General features: G+C 38.4%; 1 protein-coding gene across 3 annotated transcripts in view; it reads right to left on the minus strand.

Annotated features, from left to right (window-relative positions):
* Positions 1-17,132, minus strand: part of SCAF4 (SR-related CTD associated factor 4) — a 57,094-nt gene that overhangs the window by 3,207 nt on the left and 36,755 nt on the right. For 2 of the 3 annotated variants that reach the window (XM_079922052.1, XM_079922051.1), the window contains exons 15-19: positions 16,715-16,871; positions 14,955-15,112; positions 13,063-13,228; positions 12,887-12,973; positions 12,539-12,730 (exon numbers count right to left, since the gene is read on the minus strand). In XM_079922052.1, the coding sequence (XP_079778178.1) occupies positions 12,539-12,730; positions 12,887-12,973; positions 13,063-13,228; positions 14,955-15,112; positions 16,715-16,871 (760 nt within the window). The remainder of the gene's footprint in view (positions 1-12,538; positions 12,731-12,886; positions 12,974-13,062; positions 13,229-14,954; positions 15,113-16,714; positions 16,872-17,132) is intronic. The other variant, XM_079922053.1, reaches the window with a different exon arrangement.

Here is a 17,132-nt window from a genome sequence, read left to right on the forward strand (position 1 = left end):
TTAGCAAACATTTAACAAGTCCTATTTGCTCCTAGATTTTCTGTATAAACAATTAATACTAATATGATAGACAAGAATTTCTACTTCAGTTTTTGTTCCTCAGGACATATGGTCCAATACTATTCTGTCAGACTTAGGCACCAAACAGAGTAGACTGGAAAATGTTATGTGCATCAGTTTATAACTCTTAACATGAAGACTCACCGCCTTGGTATTTACTTAAACAGAGTACCTTCTTTTAAATGCTTAAAGAGAAATACATTCAGTGAAAAGGATCTCACATAGGAGCAACCTTGGACACATGCCTCAGAAATGGGGATAATAATACCTGCCTCTTGTTGAGATTAAATGGGATAAAGTACATAAGCATGAGCTCAGAGCTTGGCACACAGTTAAGTGCTGAAATTATTATTCTACACATCTATTTTGACAGACGATAAGTATCCTAACACTAAATATTTCACTTTGCAAAAACACATTTTTCTTTTCTGATCATTGAGACCTTACTGGCCTCTCCTGGTCCCCCAATATCCACCAAGCACTTTGGTAACTGGGAAAAAATTATGCTTCCATATGTCAGGCCTAAAGTTGAGAAATGCTAATTACCATAGTGAAAAGCCAGAAATGATGAATTGGATGAACAAGGCCAAGACCCCATAGACTCTTTACACTCTCCTCAGGAAATCCCAGACAATGAATATATTACAGAGCTTATACTATTATCACAGACTGATATAAAATTCATGGCAAACTAACATTCTCATATCATTTAGTGAACATATATTGAGTACATACCATACAAGGGACAACAAGACACCTAAGATATGTCCTTGCTCCCACCTTTTAAAGAAATCGTAGAGCCGCAACATTTGTGGACTTTAACTCAAAACAAGCAACATAAAATGTGCACCCATATACAGCCTCCTTCAATAGAGTCATCATATAGAGAAGCACACTTCAACAAATTGAACTTTACTTTCCCACCAGCTTTACTCAAGGATGAAACCGGTAAATGTTTACTCTGTTAAAGACTTGTTGTGGCACATTCCAATACCTAACGATATGCTCAAGGGGCCAATAGCAAGTTTTAAATAACACTAGAAAAATGAGGAAGGGGTTCAAAGCATCTTATTGTAACAGAAGAATTAAGTTCAGATGAACCTTTAAGAGGAAACAGACCTTTGCAGGACAATGGGAAGGTCCTATTCCTGATTTCCCCATAATGATGGCTTCCTCAGCTACCAATCTGACAGCTGCCAAAGGAAGCAAGGCCAACCTCAATCTTGTACAGAAGAGAGCAAATGGGCAATGCTTCTTTGTAAAATATAAACCGATCTCTAGCAACACATCTCTAAGTTTTTTATAACATGCATTTGAGGGTACATACAGGTTCATTTAACAGGGTTAACTTTTACAGTACCCATATATTTAAAACTCCTACAAAGCACATTTTTTATAAAGAGAAAAACATAGCCTAATTCATCTATTCCATATATGTGGATATTTGTATTTGGGATTTACTTAAAATATTATTCAAATTCTTTCCCTCTTTTGTAAATAAGCTGATTTCCTTTTAACCCTTTACAGACCAACAAAGTTTACAGATTCCCCCAATAGAATTCCCACAGCTCCAAATGTTGGCCTTCAGGGCACAGAAGTGGTGGAATTAGATATTTTTTTCTCTTCTGTTGTTCTGCAGTGAACAAAAAAGTACTGCTTTTATAATAACAGTTATATTTAATTAAAAAATATATCAGGTGGCATAAGCCCTTGGTAGGCATAAGAGCTGAATTTCATTTTTATTTTTATTAGGAAAGCTGTCATGATGCATATACCAATGGAATACACAGTGAGTTACCCAAGTCTAAAGGACATTCAAAGCAATTATTCATTTTGTTTGGAAGTATGACGTGAAATACCTGACAAGTTTTCTAGAGTTAAAAACTTTAAAAAATTTATTTATTCATACATATGTTGAACATCTAAGCTTTACATTATTAACATATTTAATGTGCTGGGGATATAAAGATTAAAAAAAGTAATAATCTTTTCCTTCAAACAGCACATAACCTAGTAGAAACAGACAAATGTCAATTGCTGTCAATAGGAGACGGCACACACTATTATGGTGACAAAGGTGGAACTGACAAAGTCAGTGTGTGTGAATCTGAGCGGGAGTCCCAGGGGAATGTCTGAATTGGGTCCCAAAGGAAAGGAAGAACATTCAAGGCCAATTTAAGGAAGGACATTACTGGTTAAAGAGAACAGCGGCTTCTGGAAAGGCCTATTATATTATTAGCAAAGTGAAGCAGTAAAGTGTGTTGTTCTGAGAATTGCAACAGAATGTCTTTTGATGAGAATCAAGGAGAGAAAAGATGAGGTTTATTATTGAAGCAGCAAGAAAGAATCTGTATGAATACAGATTGCTATCAATTAAAAAAGAAACAAATGAGGTTTGTGAGGCTGAACAGTTAGGCCGGGGCAATCCAGGTCTTATATGCCATGGAAAGGAACCTGGACTCTGATCTTGAGTGGTGGGAAAACCGCAGAGAAATTTTTAGCAGGGATGATCCTCATGTTCATTTCTGAAAGACCCCTCCAGCAAATAGCATACAGGAAAGCAAGGAGGCAGAGGACACTGAATAGTAGTTAGGCTCTTATTCCAAGAATCTAGGGAAAAGAGGTGAGAGACAACTGAACGACGTGCGAGAGATGAACAGATTTAAGCCCTTTAGTAGGCAGGACTGGCAGAATATGAGATGGAGGAACATAGCTGCTTCGAATGAGTGGGTGGATGAAGGCATCAACTCAATGCAGGAATTTAGAAAGAGGAACAATTTTCGGAGACAGACAACAAATTTCACATGTTAATACTGAGAGTTGGAGGGGCCTAGGCTACACCTGGTGGAAATGTGCTGAAGTGATTGATTAAATGTACAGAGCTCAGAAGAACCATGGTGTTAACTTATCCAGAACATGGATGAAACAAAAAAGGGAAGAGTTCAGACCTGGGGAAACTCACACTATAGACAGAAGACACCAAATTTCCTAATACAGCAAGATTTTAAGGCAGACCAAAAAAGTGACAGCCCCAAATGTCTCTACTTCAATTCAAGAAGTATAAGAAATACACTGAAGTTTAAATAACCAAGGCTATTTCCTATGATGAATCAAAAAAAACCCACTTTCACAAAAAGTAAAAACCAAGATTAAAGGGGAGGTGCCAGTGCTTTCTATAGCGAAGACGTTGGTAATTATGGGAAATAAAGAACAGGTATGTTAAAAGATTAAAGGGGTGGTGAAGGAGGGGAAGGCTGATATCATGACTGGAGACCAGTGTGGACCTTGAAATGTCAGGAGAATGTTAGTTGAACCTTTTCATGGAGGATGTAAATTTAAGTTGGATCTTTCACACACACAAAAAGGAAGGGCAGAGAATCAGTAGAAAGGGCGGTTCTTCTACCTCTTCTCCGCCCATCATCTTGTCTTGCATTCTACCACAGCCAACGCCTCTAGGAAGTCCTGGACCTTTCATTACAAGTAACTTTATCACTTCTGAATTCTCATTTTCAAGTACCCCACTCTCTGACCCTCTTTCCCAAAACAACCTTCAATCCCACTAGGATCAAGTCCCCAATGCCCTTCACGTCTTTACTTTCCTCCTTACCTGTCTTGGAGTCCACGGTTCTCCCTTACCATGTTGCCTGGAAAAACCTCAACACTGGCTTTAAATGCAACTCTTCTACCTAACCTGCACCTGAATATGGCTGGGCACCACCTCCGACATGCTGACTGGTCTCATTTTATTTATAACTACAACCACAAATGCTCCCTTAATCCTGGCCAGCAATTCTAATTTCCCTAGTCAATTCACATTCTTATGTTTCTGGATATCTATTTCACATGTTCCTGTTTCTCCTTAATCCTGTCTATTCTTAGCTGGTTTTATATAGCTTCTGGGAGGTAAAATTCACATAGCCTACAATTCATCCACATAAAGGGTGTAATTCAATGTTTTTTTAAATATATTCAGAGTTGGGCAACCATCGAAATAAATTTTAGAACATTTTCATCATCTCAAAAGAAACCCTGTATCCATTAACCATCATTTCCTGTTTCCCCCCAACTCCATCCCAACCCCCAGGCAACCATACATTTTATTTTCTGTCTCTATGGACTTGCCTATTCTGGACATTTCATAAATGTGGAATCATACAATACGTGACCCTTTGTGACTGGCTTCTTTCACTTAGCATATCTTTTCAAGGCCCATCCACGTTGTAGCATGTATAAGTACTTCATTTCTTTTCATTATCAAGTATTGTTAAATGGAAATACATTTTATTTATCCTAGTTGGTATATATTTTTTAAAAAAAGGACTTTTAGAAAGGCTTTTTTAATCCACCTACCTACCACCAAATCTACCGATTTACCTGCACCTGTATCTGTATTACTCCTTCCATCTGTCAACATCTGTGCCCCACGTTCAAACTCAGAATCCATACCCTCACCTACATAATATCAACCTAGAGAATCTCTCTTCTTTCTTGCAACAAAAATTTCCCCTCTACTGGGTTTTCCAATAATGAACATGCTAGAGTTGTCTTTTAGAAATAAACACGAAAGAACTGCCCTCACCTTCTATCTCCCTTCAGCTCACCGCCGTTTCACTGTTCCCCTATATAGCACATCTCCTCAGAGAGATGTCCAAAATCATTGTATCCATTTCTTGTATCTCTCATTCTCTCCTGACCCTATCTATATATACTTGTGAACCCATCACTCCAATAAAACCACATTTCTCAAGGTCATCCAGAAGCCTTCATTTTGATAAATCCCGTTAGCAAGTCTCAGCACTCTTCTTTGACCCAAAAATGGCATCTGATAGTTGATCTCTCCCTCCTTCCTAGGAACTTTCTTTACTGGGCTTCCGGAATACCTTCCTCTACTTTTGCTTCCTAGCCCTCTAGCTGCACCTTCTCAGTATCCTTTGCTGGATGGAACAGTAGAGGACAGTGGTTAAAAAGCACAGGTGCCGGAATAAGTGTACCTTGAGTTCTAGGCGCTGCCACATGGAGCTGTGACCTTGGGCAGGTCACTTCATCTCTTTACGCCTCTGATTCCCCATCTACAAACTGGGGATAACTGTGTTGACTTCAAAGAACTGTAAGGCTTAAATGACTGATATATATACAAACTCCTTAGAAGAGTTCCCATCATGTCTTAGCTCTCCGTATCATATCTTCAACTGCTAAATGCTGACGTTTTCCTGGGCTCATCCCTCTCACTACATTCCCTCACTAGGTAATCTCACATACTCTGGTGGCTGTAAATATTATTTTTATTTGCTGACTACACCAGAATTTACATCTTTAGACTTTACCAGTTGTTTAGTTGTCATCTGCACCTGAATGTCGAAGTTAAAACATCCAACATTTAACTTGACATCCTCATCCTAAACCCACTCCTCTTTGAGATTTGCCCATCTGAGGAATGGCAATTACACTCAACTAAATTGCTCAGGTCAAAAACATAGTCGTCCTTGACTCCTTTCTCTCACATATATAATAAGGCCATTCTGAAGGCTGTATCTTCAAAATAAGTTCAGAATCCAAATGCTTGTTACCTCTGCTGTGCCATCCTAGTGCAAGCTGTTAGCACTCTAATCTCATCTACTCCAGTGGCATCCAAACCAGTCTCCTCTTTCCACTCTTACCAACGCCTGTAGTTTGCTTTCTATAGAACAGCCATCCATAATCCTTTGAAAAATGGAAACCAGATTTAAAGTGTTTAAGACCTATACTTCTTGTTGTACTCTGACTGGCCCCTGACAACCAGTTCTGAACTCATCACCTGCCGCTCTTCCGTATGATTGCACTGCTCAACCCTAGCAGCCCACTGTAGTCCCTCCAACAAGCCAAGTCTGTTCTCAGTCCACGCTCCCCTTCTGTTCTCCTCTAAATGAGATGTTTTCCCTGTGTCTCTATGGCTCTTTCCTCTATTATTTCTCTGTATTACCTCCTTAGAAGCCTTCCTTGGCCACCCTATATAAAAGAGTACATCTCAAACGACATTCCTCCAATCCCGTTCTCTGCTTTACTCTCTTCATAGGAATAGCTTCATGGGAAATTATTAGTTTACTTACTATCTAAGTCCCCACTAGAACGTAAGCTCCAGGAAGAAAGGCCCTGTCTTGTCATTCAGGGATCTCTAGTACCCAGAAGGGTGCCTGGCACACAGCAGCTACTCGAGTAAATACATGTTGAACGTATGAATGAACGAATGGTGGTGGCATAAGGGATGACTAAACTCATCAACAAGATACCTCTCGGGGGGCAAAAGCAGTGGCTACAAGGTCCAGGTCTCTCCCCCAGGGCGGTGAGTCTCTTTCCATTGTAAACCTATGAATATCTGAAATTTTGAGAAAAGCTGCAATGTTCTTTCACAACCGCCTTTTCCGCTCCTAGTCGCAGTTCCACCTTTTCTTGATTCCAAACGAATGAATGTCACTGTGGCATTGTGCATGGACCTAACTCAAAATTTGTTCATACAAGGAAAAAGATATACCAGCCACTCTTATCTCTCCCACCAATGCCCTGAGAGCCCCAAGGCATATATATATATGTATTTGTTTAATCATTAAAAGTGGTGTTTTTTTTTTTTTAACTACAAACCTTCAGAAAATTGAAATAACAGTACAACCCATACATGTATTTCCTTCGCCTAGATTCACCAGTTAACTACATTTAGGCCCTAATTATTTTGAAAAGACTCCCAGGTGATTCTTACAGGAGGCACTGTGATGGGAGAAGGGGAGAATGGAAAAATGAGGAGCTAGTTTTCAAAGAATGAGAGAGAGCACATTTTAGATTGCATTATACATTACTATACCAAAAAAAAATCGTTCTTAGAATGGTAGCAAAAGATTGCTAAAAGAAATTTGAGTTTTCAATAACATATAGTGCAGGCAGACTAACACGTGTATCTATTTTTAGCATGGGGCACATTATGTTTTGATAAAATCTAATACATGAAAACCATAATTTCAAATGAAGAATCAGAGACTACTATCTCTTTAAAATGTCTCCTTGGATTTTTTGCAAAATAACGTACAATAAGGTTTGGTCAATTTCCCTATGGCTCATTTATAGTCGTTTTTTAAGAATTTGTATATGAATTGCTATTTTATTGTAACTGGCAAAGTATAACAGCTGTGACTTAAGAGTTAAAGAGTTGTACTATTAGAGTCAAGAAGCTTGGGATATACTGGTAATCCATCACTGAATGAGATCATCCATAGGAAATTTTATTTTCAATGTTAGCTGGAAAAAATCTTACCTGAAATTCTTCACAGCATTATCTTTGTCTACCAAAATCAATCTAGAGCCCAGAGTTTCTGCCCCTCCCACCTTCCTCAGGCCCAAAGAGACGTCAGAGAGATTTAAACTTAAAAGAGACTCTTTAGGCTGGAGTTCTGCAGCCTAGGAAGTGCAGAGAGAGATGGAGACAATATGATAAGCAGCTTTCAAGTTTTCGTGCAAGACCTTCTCCATGTTTTGTTTGAACTGCTTCGCCTTCTGAGAAAATATAGTGTGTATTCATGCATAAATTCATATCCAAGGTAAATATCTGCTGTGGATCGATCACTATTAAAACATTCATTGAACAATGTTATATACAAAGTTGATGGCACTGTGATGAGTATTTGGGAAAAGAAACATAGTGGAATAATATAATGCAATATTTAGAGTACCAATTCAAATATTTTAAAGCTTTCAAAGAACACTTTTAAAGGATAAACAAACATCTGGTAGACCCCTCTGGGTTATAATTTAACATAACCAATATTATAACAAAGTCTACAATAAGGAAGAATATTAAAATGCAACAAGTGTTTAAAAAATTAGGTGTTACCATTAAAAAAAACTTTTGAGAATTTTCTTCAGGTTTCCTTTGAATGTTATTCACACTAGTAGATTGGTGCTCTAATGTTCTAATTTATAGTGTTAAAAATTACTAATTATAAAAGTATCAAAATTCTAGGCAGAAAAATCTAAAGCTAAGTGAAATCACAAGTCAAATATCAATTTTAAAGTACAGTTGACCCTTGAATAACACAGGTTTGAACTGTACGGACCCACTTATACACAGATTTTTTTTTTCCGGTAAATACGTACTACATGATCTGTAGTTGGTTGAATCTGCAGATGTGGGACCTCGGATATGGAGGGCCAACTATAAAGTTATGTGTGGAGTTTTTACTGCATGGGAGTTGGCGCCCCTAATCACCGCGTTGTTCAAGAGTCAAATGGAATTACAGAACTTGATAGTAAAATTATTCATCATAGATAGTTATTGCATAAAAGCAAACACGCCTGTTTAATTCACAAACCAATTCTGTCTACATAATTCTTGAAGTGTCCAAAGTTTGGAACATCAAATGCCTATCGAGGCCAGGCAAGGATGTGTGAAAATCAAGCATGAAGTATACATCATACTACTGCCTAGCAAGTCAGCCTGTAGGCTACCAATCTGTGACTTTTGCTTTAAATATCTGGTAACAAATATTATCAATAAGAAGCAATCTTACACATACCCAATTCTTATTTATAAATTTTACCATCATCTATAGCAGTGTGACAAAACTGTAGAGAATCTCTGTATAATAACAATTAATGAGTAAATGTATCTGGCAAGAGAAGAGACTTTAATTTTCCACAATAGGAATGAATCCGATTTAGCTTAATTTTTCCTTGAAAAGATATTATGGATATGCTGGTAACACAATAGAGATATGTAACACAAACAAACATTTTTTTGTGTATTTTTTTATTGTTTGGAACACCAAAGTAACCCAAATTTCACATTTACAATGAAATTTTAAATAAAAATATGCTGTACATTGTATTAGAGATACATATACAAAAGTTTGGAAAAGTAAACACATACACTTATACAGTAAAGAGAATGTACTGATGAATTGCTATCACCTTTAATATGCCTTCTCTCCTAAATGGTCAACAACTGTAAACTGTTTCCTTTAGCTTTTATGAAATGACCACTGCTCTAGCTATTTTGAAGTGTGAGGTACTAAGAACAGATTCCTTTAAAATCAAGTGATAATGAGTGATTATTGTGCATCAAATAGTTTTATGTTTTCAGATTATCAGTTACTAAAATCATCAAAATCTCTAAAAGATGGAGGTGGTTCCCTACAAATCTGGCTGCGAGGGCTACTTCAGCCCAATTCAAGAAACAGGTAGTCATCACTCCCAAACTAACATCCACACTTAAGTCTGATCATTCAGAAAATTCTTTACACCAAACCATCCTTAAAGCACCCCACCACCTCCCTTCATAACCAGGGCCTACAACAGAATTTCGGAAGATGTTTGTTGAAATCTTTTTTTTGGCCCCTCTACTTCAAAAATATAATTGCCACATTTCAGAAATTAGGATCCAAGAACTCAGTTAAGTCTCAAGGATACATTTAGCTTCCATTGTAAGAAAACAATTTGAGTATCATTAATAGGAAGAATACAGATACCATATTGTGCTATTTAAATGAAATGCCACTATGACTAACACACATTTTCTCAGTAAGCCAACTGATGGAACTTTAATACATGTGAACTTATCTCCTGGTCTAATATACCATGAAATATCTGAGGCAACCACGCCAAGATACATACTTTCCTAAAAAGGCTGCTTCCTCTGCTGACAATTATAACAGTTTTAAATAAATCACAAGTAAGTAATATAATTTTAGAATTTCCAGTACTCTTCTCTAGGTATGCTAAATATCGTCTATGACATTCCTTACCTGTAATAAGCACCCACCATTCACTGAGTGCCTACTCTGTGGCAGGCCCCATGTCAGTTGTTTATATATGTTAGCCCAACTGAATGATCACAACACCCCGGTGTGACATTTCATTCCTTTTCTCACAGTTGAAGAAGCAAGTTTAGTATCACCTTCTAGGCTTAAAGTTTTCTGTGTAGTTTAACACTGCTTTTTATTATCGTAAGAGAAAACATTAGAGCACCAAGAGAAAACCTGAAAGCATCTTAGTTCTAGTATTGTTACTTGGTTAACATCAACAATATTCAACCTATTTACTGATCCTTTAGTGCTACAATATTGCATGTGATTACAATATTCCTTTATCAAAATGATGGAATTGTGACTAGTCTTTTGGTTAAATCCTTTATTTGCATATGCATTAAAAAGTCTCATTTCTATAAAAGGTCAAATTCATGGGATATTCTTTTCAAGATTTCTAATTGAAGGAAAATGGAAGGCTCTCTTTCTCATGATTCAACTAAACTACTGCAGTTTAGTTAAAAGTGCCTATTTTAACAAAAGTTTTCATTTTTATGTTATGTCATATTTTAACCTTTCCAGATCTGGAACAGCCTTCAATTTCTAAATTTTGTTTTATAAGTTACAGACAAAGATCATCATCAGAAGTGAAGTATAAACAGTCCTACACTGAAAACCATCCATCCACCCACTTACATAATAATGTTCCTCTCTCATGGAGCTTCCATTCTTGGGGATGGGAGGAGATGGACATCCAAATAGGTATGTTAGATAATGATAAATCCTAAGAAATTTAATTATTTTTCTAGCAGTGACTAGCTTACTAAGTTTATTTTTCATGCTCACCAACTTTTGATTTGTGTTTTATTTTGTTTCACATGTTGGCTGAGAGTTTAAATTATACATTTCAGTAGTGATAAGAAATAAAAGGGCAGAGTCTCCAAGACATAAATGTTAAATAAAAGGCAGGTAATTTATTCTTTTTTTTTTGGGGGGGGGGGCCTGCACCGTGTGGCTTGTGGGATCTCAGTTTCCCGACCAGGGAATGAACCCGGGCCACAGCAGTGAAAGCCCAGAATCCTAACCACTAAGCCACCAGGGAACTCCCTGGGTTATTTGTTCTTAAAGGTTGTTCGAAAGTAGCAGTTATTAAAGTCTTGGAGATGAGGAAATCTTTTCATTCATTCAGTGAATTTACTAAGACCAGAAAAAAACCACAAATGCATGAAATTCTGTAAACAGTCTCAGGTGGCCTAATACCCATGGATACCAGAGTAGGAAACTTCATTTCAAAGAGAATTCACAATCAGGAGCATGCGTGTGGGGTGGAGGAAAGAAGCTGATCAGAAAATTCTACCCAACTTAGATTCTTTGATTCTTGTGTAACCATCTTATTACAAATATGGGGGGGTGGAGAATCATAACAAAACTGAGATCCAAAGATATTAAGGTTTCCTGGCTCCTAGTTCACTGTTCCTTCTACTATGACTTCCATTAGGGCACAGACCTCTTAAGCAACTTCCCCATTAAACAAATCATTTTCCATCATTATGATGACTACACTACATTACTTGTGACAAATTTTAACCCTAAATCCTCTTTTACCATTACCCAGTCTGTGTACTAAAAGAAATAAAAATCAAGTTTATTATCAGCCTAAACTCAGTCTTGGAGAGGGCAGAAAACAGCATGCCATTTAAAAACAAATTGATTTTTATTATAAATGTAGTACATGCAACGAAGTGAAAATTTCCAACAGTACTGAAAGCTGTAGGTGAAAAGTAAAAGTCCTACATCACAAACCAATGTCCCACAGTCCTACATTCCACAAGTAACCAATATGCTCTTTCCTTAAAAAACCTAAGATTATGAAAGCGAACATTTGCACACACATACCTCTGAAAAATACAATGGGCTCATAGGACTAGAATATTCTAACACTAAGGATGAATTAACTACCCATTAGGAGAATCAAGTGTTAATTATATTTGGCAATATCACTTCAAATACAACAATTTATTAATTGTTATAGGATGGTCACTATAACAAGTATATGACATATTCACTTATAATTCAAGCAAGCAAGGGTAAGGCCTCCTAAAGATGTAAACAATCTAAACCACACTTCCATGGATCACAGAAGTAGAGTTGTGGGTAAAGAATACAACAGATGAACTCTTGCAGGAGAAAACTGAGGGGTCAGTGGAAAAAGCATTGCCTCAGGCTGTGTAACTGGCACTCAGGTAACAAAGCCATTTTTTGGCAATGTATCAAAGATAATTTCTTTGCTAGCCCACAGAGAATGCTACCAAAGTCCAGGGATTTAAAATGTATAAAAATTAATCCAGACAGGGAAAAAACCCACATTGTTAAAGAAATGCTCTCTCTTATAAAGCTGCGATGTCTGGGGTTTTGTTCATCATGGACTATGTACCAACTCCTTTTTATAGAGATTAGTTTAATCACTTTGCTATACCAAATTAAGATGTGCAAATCCAAACTTTTATTCAAGACAGACAAACAAACATGATTTCATTTTTGAGGCTGTCTCTTGAGCATATTCTTGGTAAAGACTAAAGTACACATATTTAAGAGAAAGATCTTCCTCAAAGAAAAATAGCCTCAGAGAACGTTTTACCAAAAGTAGCATTGTTTATATAAAAAGCCTAACTTGGGCAGGGGAAAGAAAACTAATGATAAAAAACTTAACTTACCAAGAAGTGAAACAGGCTGGGTTACAGGAGGGGTGGGCAGATTCGTGGGTGCAGCAGGTGGCACAGCAGAACCATACATTTTCACACTGTCACCAGACTCGGCGTTTCCTCTAGCCCCAGACACCACTGTTGGAATGGGATTTCCAATAGATAAGTCTTTTGTAGTGTCTTCATTTATACCAGCGATAGTAGCTAAGGAATATAATTACATCAACATGTGAAGCTGAATAAATAATTATCTCCCGGTCAACATTCTTTTGCCATACTATAGGTCCTATTACTGGTCCATTCTCCCTCCTACTCTCAATTCCAAGAGGACAAGTGAACACAAAGGAAAAACATGCTTACAGTTTGGGATGTTTATTGGTGGAGTGTGAGGAGGAGGAATGGATACTGGTGGAGTTATAGGAGGTGGGGGTCCAGGAGGAAGAAAACCTAGAATAAGAAAAATAATGTCAACTGAAGTTGTGTCACTTTATTTCAGGCTCTAAAAAAAGAATGTCTTCTCAAATAACTTAGTGTACCTGGTGGTAAATGCATTGGGTTGAATCCTGGGCGCAGAAACGGTGGAGGAGGTGGAGGAGGAGGAACACCAGGACCAAAGCCTGGAGGGGGAATTCCCAAAGGAGGCGTGAAAGTGGGTGGCTGGAGAGCACCAACTACAGGAGGTCCCGGCTGATGTGGTGGGACCTAGAAAGAAAATGGAAAATGAAGGCACAAATCTAGCCACCCTCCCACCCACAGTGTGTAGAGACAAAGAAAATACCTTGTTGAGAAAATTTGAAAAACGGAATCTCTAAATTGTGCTTATTATGTGAGTACACTTATTAGATAACAGGTGGTAATCTGCACCTACCCCTAAACAATAGAAACCACATATTTTTTCCCTTTTTCTATTTGGCCGCACCGCGCGGCATGCGGGATCTTAGTACCCTGACCAGGGGTCAAACCTGTGCCCCCTGCAGTGGAAGCATGGAGTCGTAACCACTGGACCACCAAGGAATTCCGAGAAATCACATATTTACTCTCTACTTTATGACAGCAAACTCACACTGTAATTCACCAGCACCTGTATTGGTGTTCTGCTAGAATATTAATATGTTAAAAAATGTCTCATGGTTAGGTCAATAAGTTTGAGAAATACAACTTTTTTTTTTTTTTTTGCGGTACGCGGGCCTCACTGTTGTGGCCTCTCCCGTTGCGGAGCACAGGCTCCGGACGCGCAGGCTCAGCGGCCATGGCTCACGGGCCCAGCCGCTGCGCGGCACGTGGGATCTTCCCGGACCGGGGCACGAGCCCGTGTCCCCTGCACCGGCAGGCGGACTGTCAACCACTGCGCCACCAGGGAGCTTTTTTAAAAGTTGTATTTCTCGGGACTTCCCTGGTGGCTCGTGCCCCGGTCCGGGAAGATCCCACGTGCCGCGCAGCGGCTGGGCCCGTGAGCCATGGCCGCTGAGCCTGCGCGTCCGGAGCCTGTGCTCCGCAACGGGAGAGGCCACAACAGTGAGGCCCGCGTACCGCAAAAAAAAAAAAAAAAAAAAAAAAAAAAGCTACCTGCTAATCTGCACAGTGACTAAGATCACAGGTCCTTAGGGTCAAAGTGCCTGGTCCCCCTTTCAGGTCATTTTGTGACCTTGAGCAAGCTACTTACATTACACTTCCTAGCCGTACCTCAGTTTACTCATCTGTAAAATGGAAAAGTGCCAACCTCACATAATTATGGGGATTAAAGAGTGAATAAATATTAAGTGCTAGTGCCTGGCACTTAATAAATACCCAACATATGTTAGCTATTGTTACAAAAAAGTATAATCAATCTTAAGAGATTAGTCAAGTTTCTTTGACTTTCATTGAATCTTATTTAGAACCTGCACTGGAAGGCATATCCAAAAGGTCAGCTAAAGAGAGCCAATTTGAGGACTCCATTTATAAAATATCACAGCTAAGTATGTATCAAAGCATGTAATTTTCTCCTAACACTACGAAAAATGAAGAAGCTAGGCAACCCAGTTTTGTGATAGCTCAGATTTATCTGATTCAGTTTTAATGTGAGAAATTGGGGAAAGAAGGTATTGAAAGAAAAGAAAAATCTAATGGATCATATATAAAAGTATGGGTCAAGTATTTATAATTTTTACCAAAACATTACTTACTTAGCTCTTAACATGTAACAGGAAAATCACATCTCAAGTCAAAAAGGTTATGAGGTAAGACACTGAATAATCTCGACAGATGTAAGGCAATATGAAATTTATTCTGGTTTTTAAAAGCATTTATAAATAATAGGTCTGACATACCAACACACAAAAAATTAATATGCACTCATATCTTTGACTATGAATCTAGACATACATCTATAGTAAGACTTAGAAAGGTATCTTTCTAAAAGTTTAAACAATGCCCCAAATAGTCTTACCTGTGGAGGTGGTACTGTTATAGGTGCAGGAACAGGAATAGGAGGGACAGGCACAGGTAAAGGCTTAGGTATGGGTGATACTGGTTCTGTGTGTGAGGTTTCTGCCCCTCCATTTTGAGCAACTTCATTTTCATGCTTTTTGGGAATTCCCTTCCAATCTATGAGAGTTAAAGAAATTTAAGAAAAGCTTACATTTCAGCTTATAACTTTAAACCCAGAAATGATTTTTTAAATGTTGATATTAAAATCAGAAAGCAGGACTTCCCTGGTGGCGCAGTGGTTAGGAATCCACCTGCCAATGCAGGGGACGTGGGTTCGAGCCCTGGTCCGGGAAGATCCCACGTGCCACGGAGCAACTAAGCCTGTGCACCACGACTACTGAGCCTGTGCTCTAGAGCCTGTGAGCCACAACTACTGAAGCCTGAGTGCCTAGAGCCCGTGCTCTGCAACAAGAGAAGCCACCACAATGAGAAGCCCGTGCACCACAACGAAGAGTAGCCCCCACTTGCCACAACTAGAGAAAAGCCCGCACTCAGCAACGAAGACCCAATTTATTTTTGGCAGCCAAAAATAAATTAAAAAAAAACCAAACCCAAAACAGAGAGCATTCTGATTATTAAAGAAATGCCTATGCTGATCTCATAAACATTAATTATTTAAATTAACAATAGCAAACATGCAAAAAGAATGCTTACTTACGTGCCAGGCACAGTTCTAAGCTATATATGTATTTATTTAATTCTCATAACCAGCTATAAGTACCATCTATAAGTAGGTCCTACTATTATTATTCCCATTTCTCAAGAGGTGAAAACAAAAGACAATTTGCCCAAAGTCACATACCTAGTAGTGGCAGAGGTGGGATTCAACCCAGGCATATTTGGCTCTAAAGTCTCTGTTCTAAACCACAACAGTGTATTGTTTGGATTAAAGACTCTGGGAGGGAGGAGCAGGATTCTCTTTACCCTGGACCAGAGTCTCCCAGAATGCCTGGCACATAGTAGACCCTCAATACCTGTCTGCCTGAACAGAAACCTAGTCCAATCCTTAAGCGAAGGCATTACGCACCAAGGAGGGAGGAGGTGGTGTATGGGGAAAGTCCAGCATTGTTTCACTGCCTTTTGGCTTTTCAAATCATCACTCCTGACTGAAGTTCTTTAATGCTTTAAGTATTTACTGTACTTTGCCATGCCACCCTGTGCTCCTTTCATCCTGCTATCTATCAATCTTCAGGTTATGCCCCCACAAGCTGCCATTTTTCCCAATGCAATTCCACTATCAACCTGGCATTTTTAATATTCAGCCTACAAATAACTGCACCTCCTTGTCTTACACGTTTACTTTTGATGGTTTCTCTGGACATTTAAACATTTTCTAAGAAATTACTATGAAACAGTGGATTTTACTAACAATGTTCAGTTTGAGACTCATTTGATCTGTTAGGTTTTTACAGTGAAAAATTCTACCTAAGATCCACTTAATACTATAATAATTAAGCCCATAATCAGTATTTATTTGTGTCTGCAACTCTCCCACTAAGTGTAAGTTCTCCCACTAAATGTAAGTTGCATAAGGGCAAGGACCACATTTGTCTTATTCACTGTTGTTCCCTCAGTTTATTACAATGGAGAGACTGGCACCCACATAGTGGGTATTTGAAAAATCTCGAAATTCAGATCCTAAGGCAAAGAATAAACATTTGTCATAGCACTATCAAGCAAACAGATGAATTTTTTTAAAAAAATTAAATACTGCTTTACCTGGATTAAGTGTATCACTGTCCAACATTCCTCCTTCACAAAAACTCTCCAGTTCTTCAGGCTTGACTTTGTCCCACGGAATATAAGTAACACCAAGTTCTACATCCCAGTACTGCTTATAATCTGCCTTTATTCCTTTGTTTAAGGCCCAGGCAATCTATTTCACCATTTGTTAAAATATAAAAAGAAAGGAAAGGAGAAGAATGTCATAAATTGAGAGTTAACTGTTCCTCATGATTCTAATTACTCAGACTTTGTCAGCAAGGGAGCAATCTGGCCTGGCTTTCTCTGGATCTCACTCAAAACTTTATTCGGTGCTAAGAAACTGGTTACCCTACCATCTCACTTTGTTTCTCCTAGGATGGAAATCTGACTGGCAATCACTTCCTTACTCACTCTTCCAACCACCCACCACCCC

Source organism: Stenella coeruleoalba, assembly GCF_951394435.1.
Source record: "Stenella coeruleoalba genome assembly, chromosome: 5".
Taxonomy (NCBI): domain Eukaryota; kingdom Metazoa; phylum Chordata; class Mammalia; order Artiodactyla; family Delphinidae; genus Stenella; species Stenella coeruleoalba.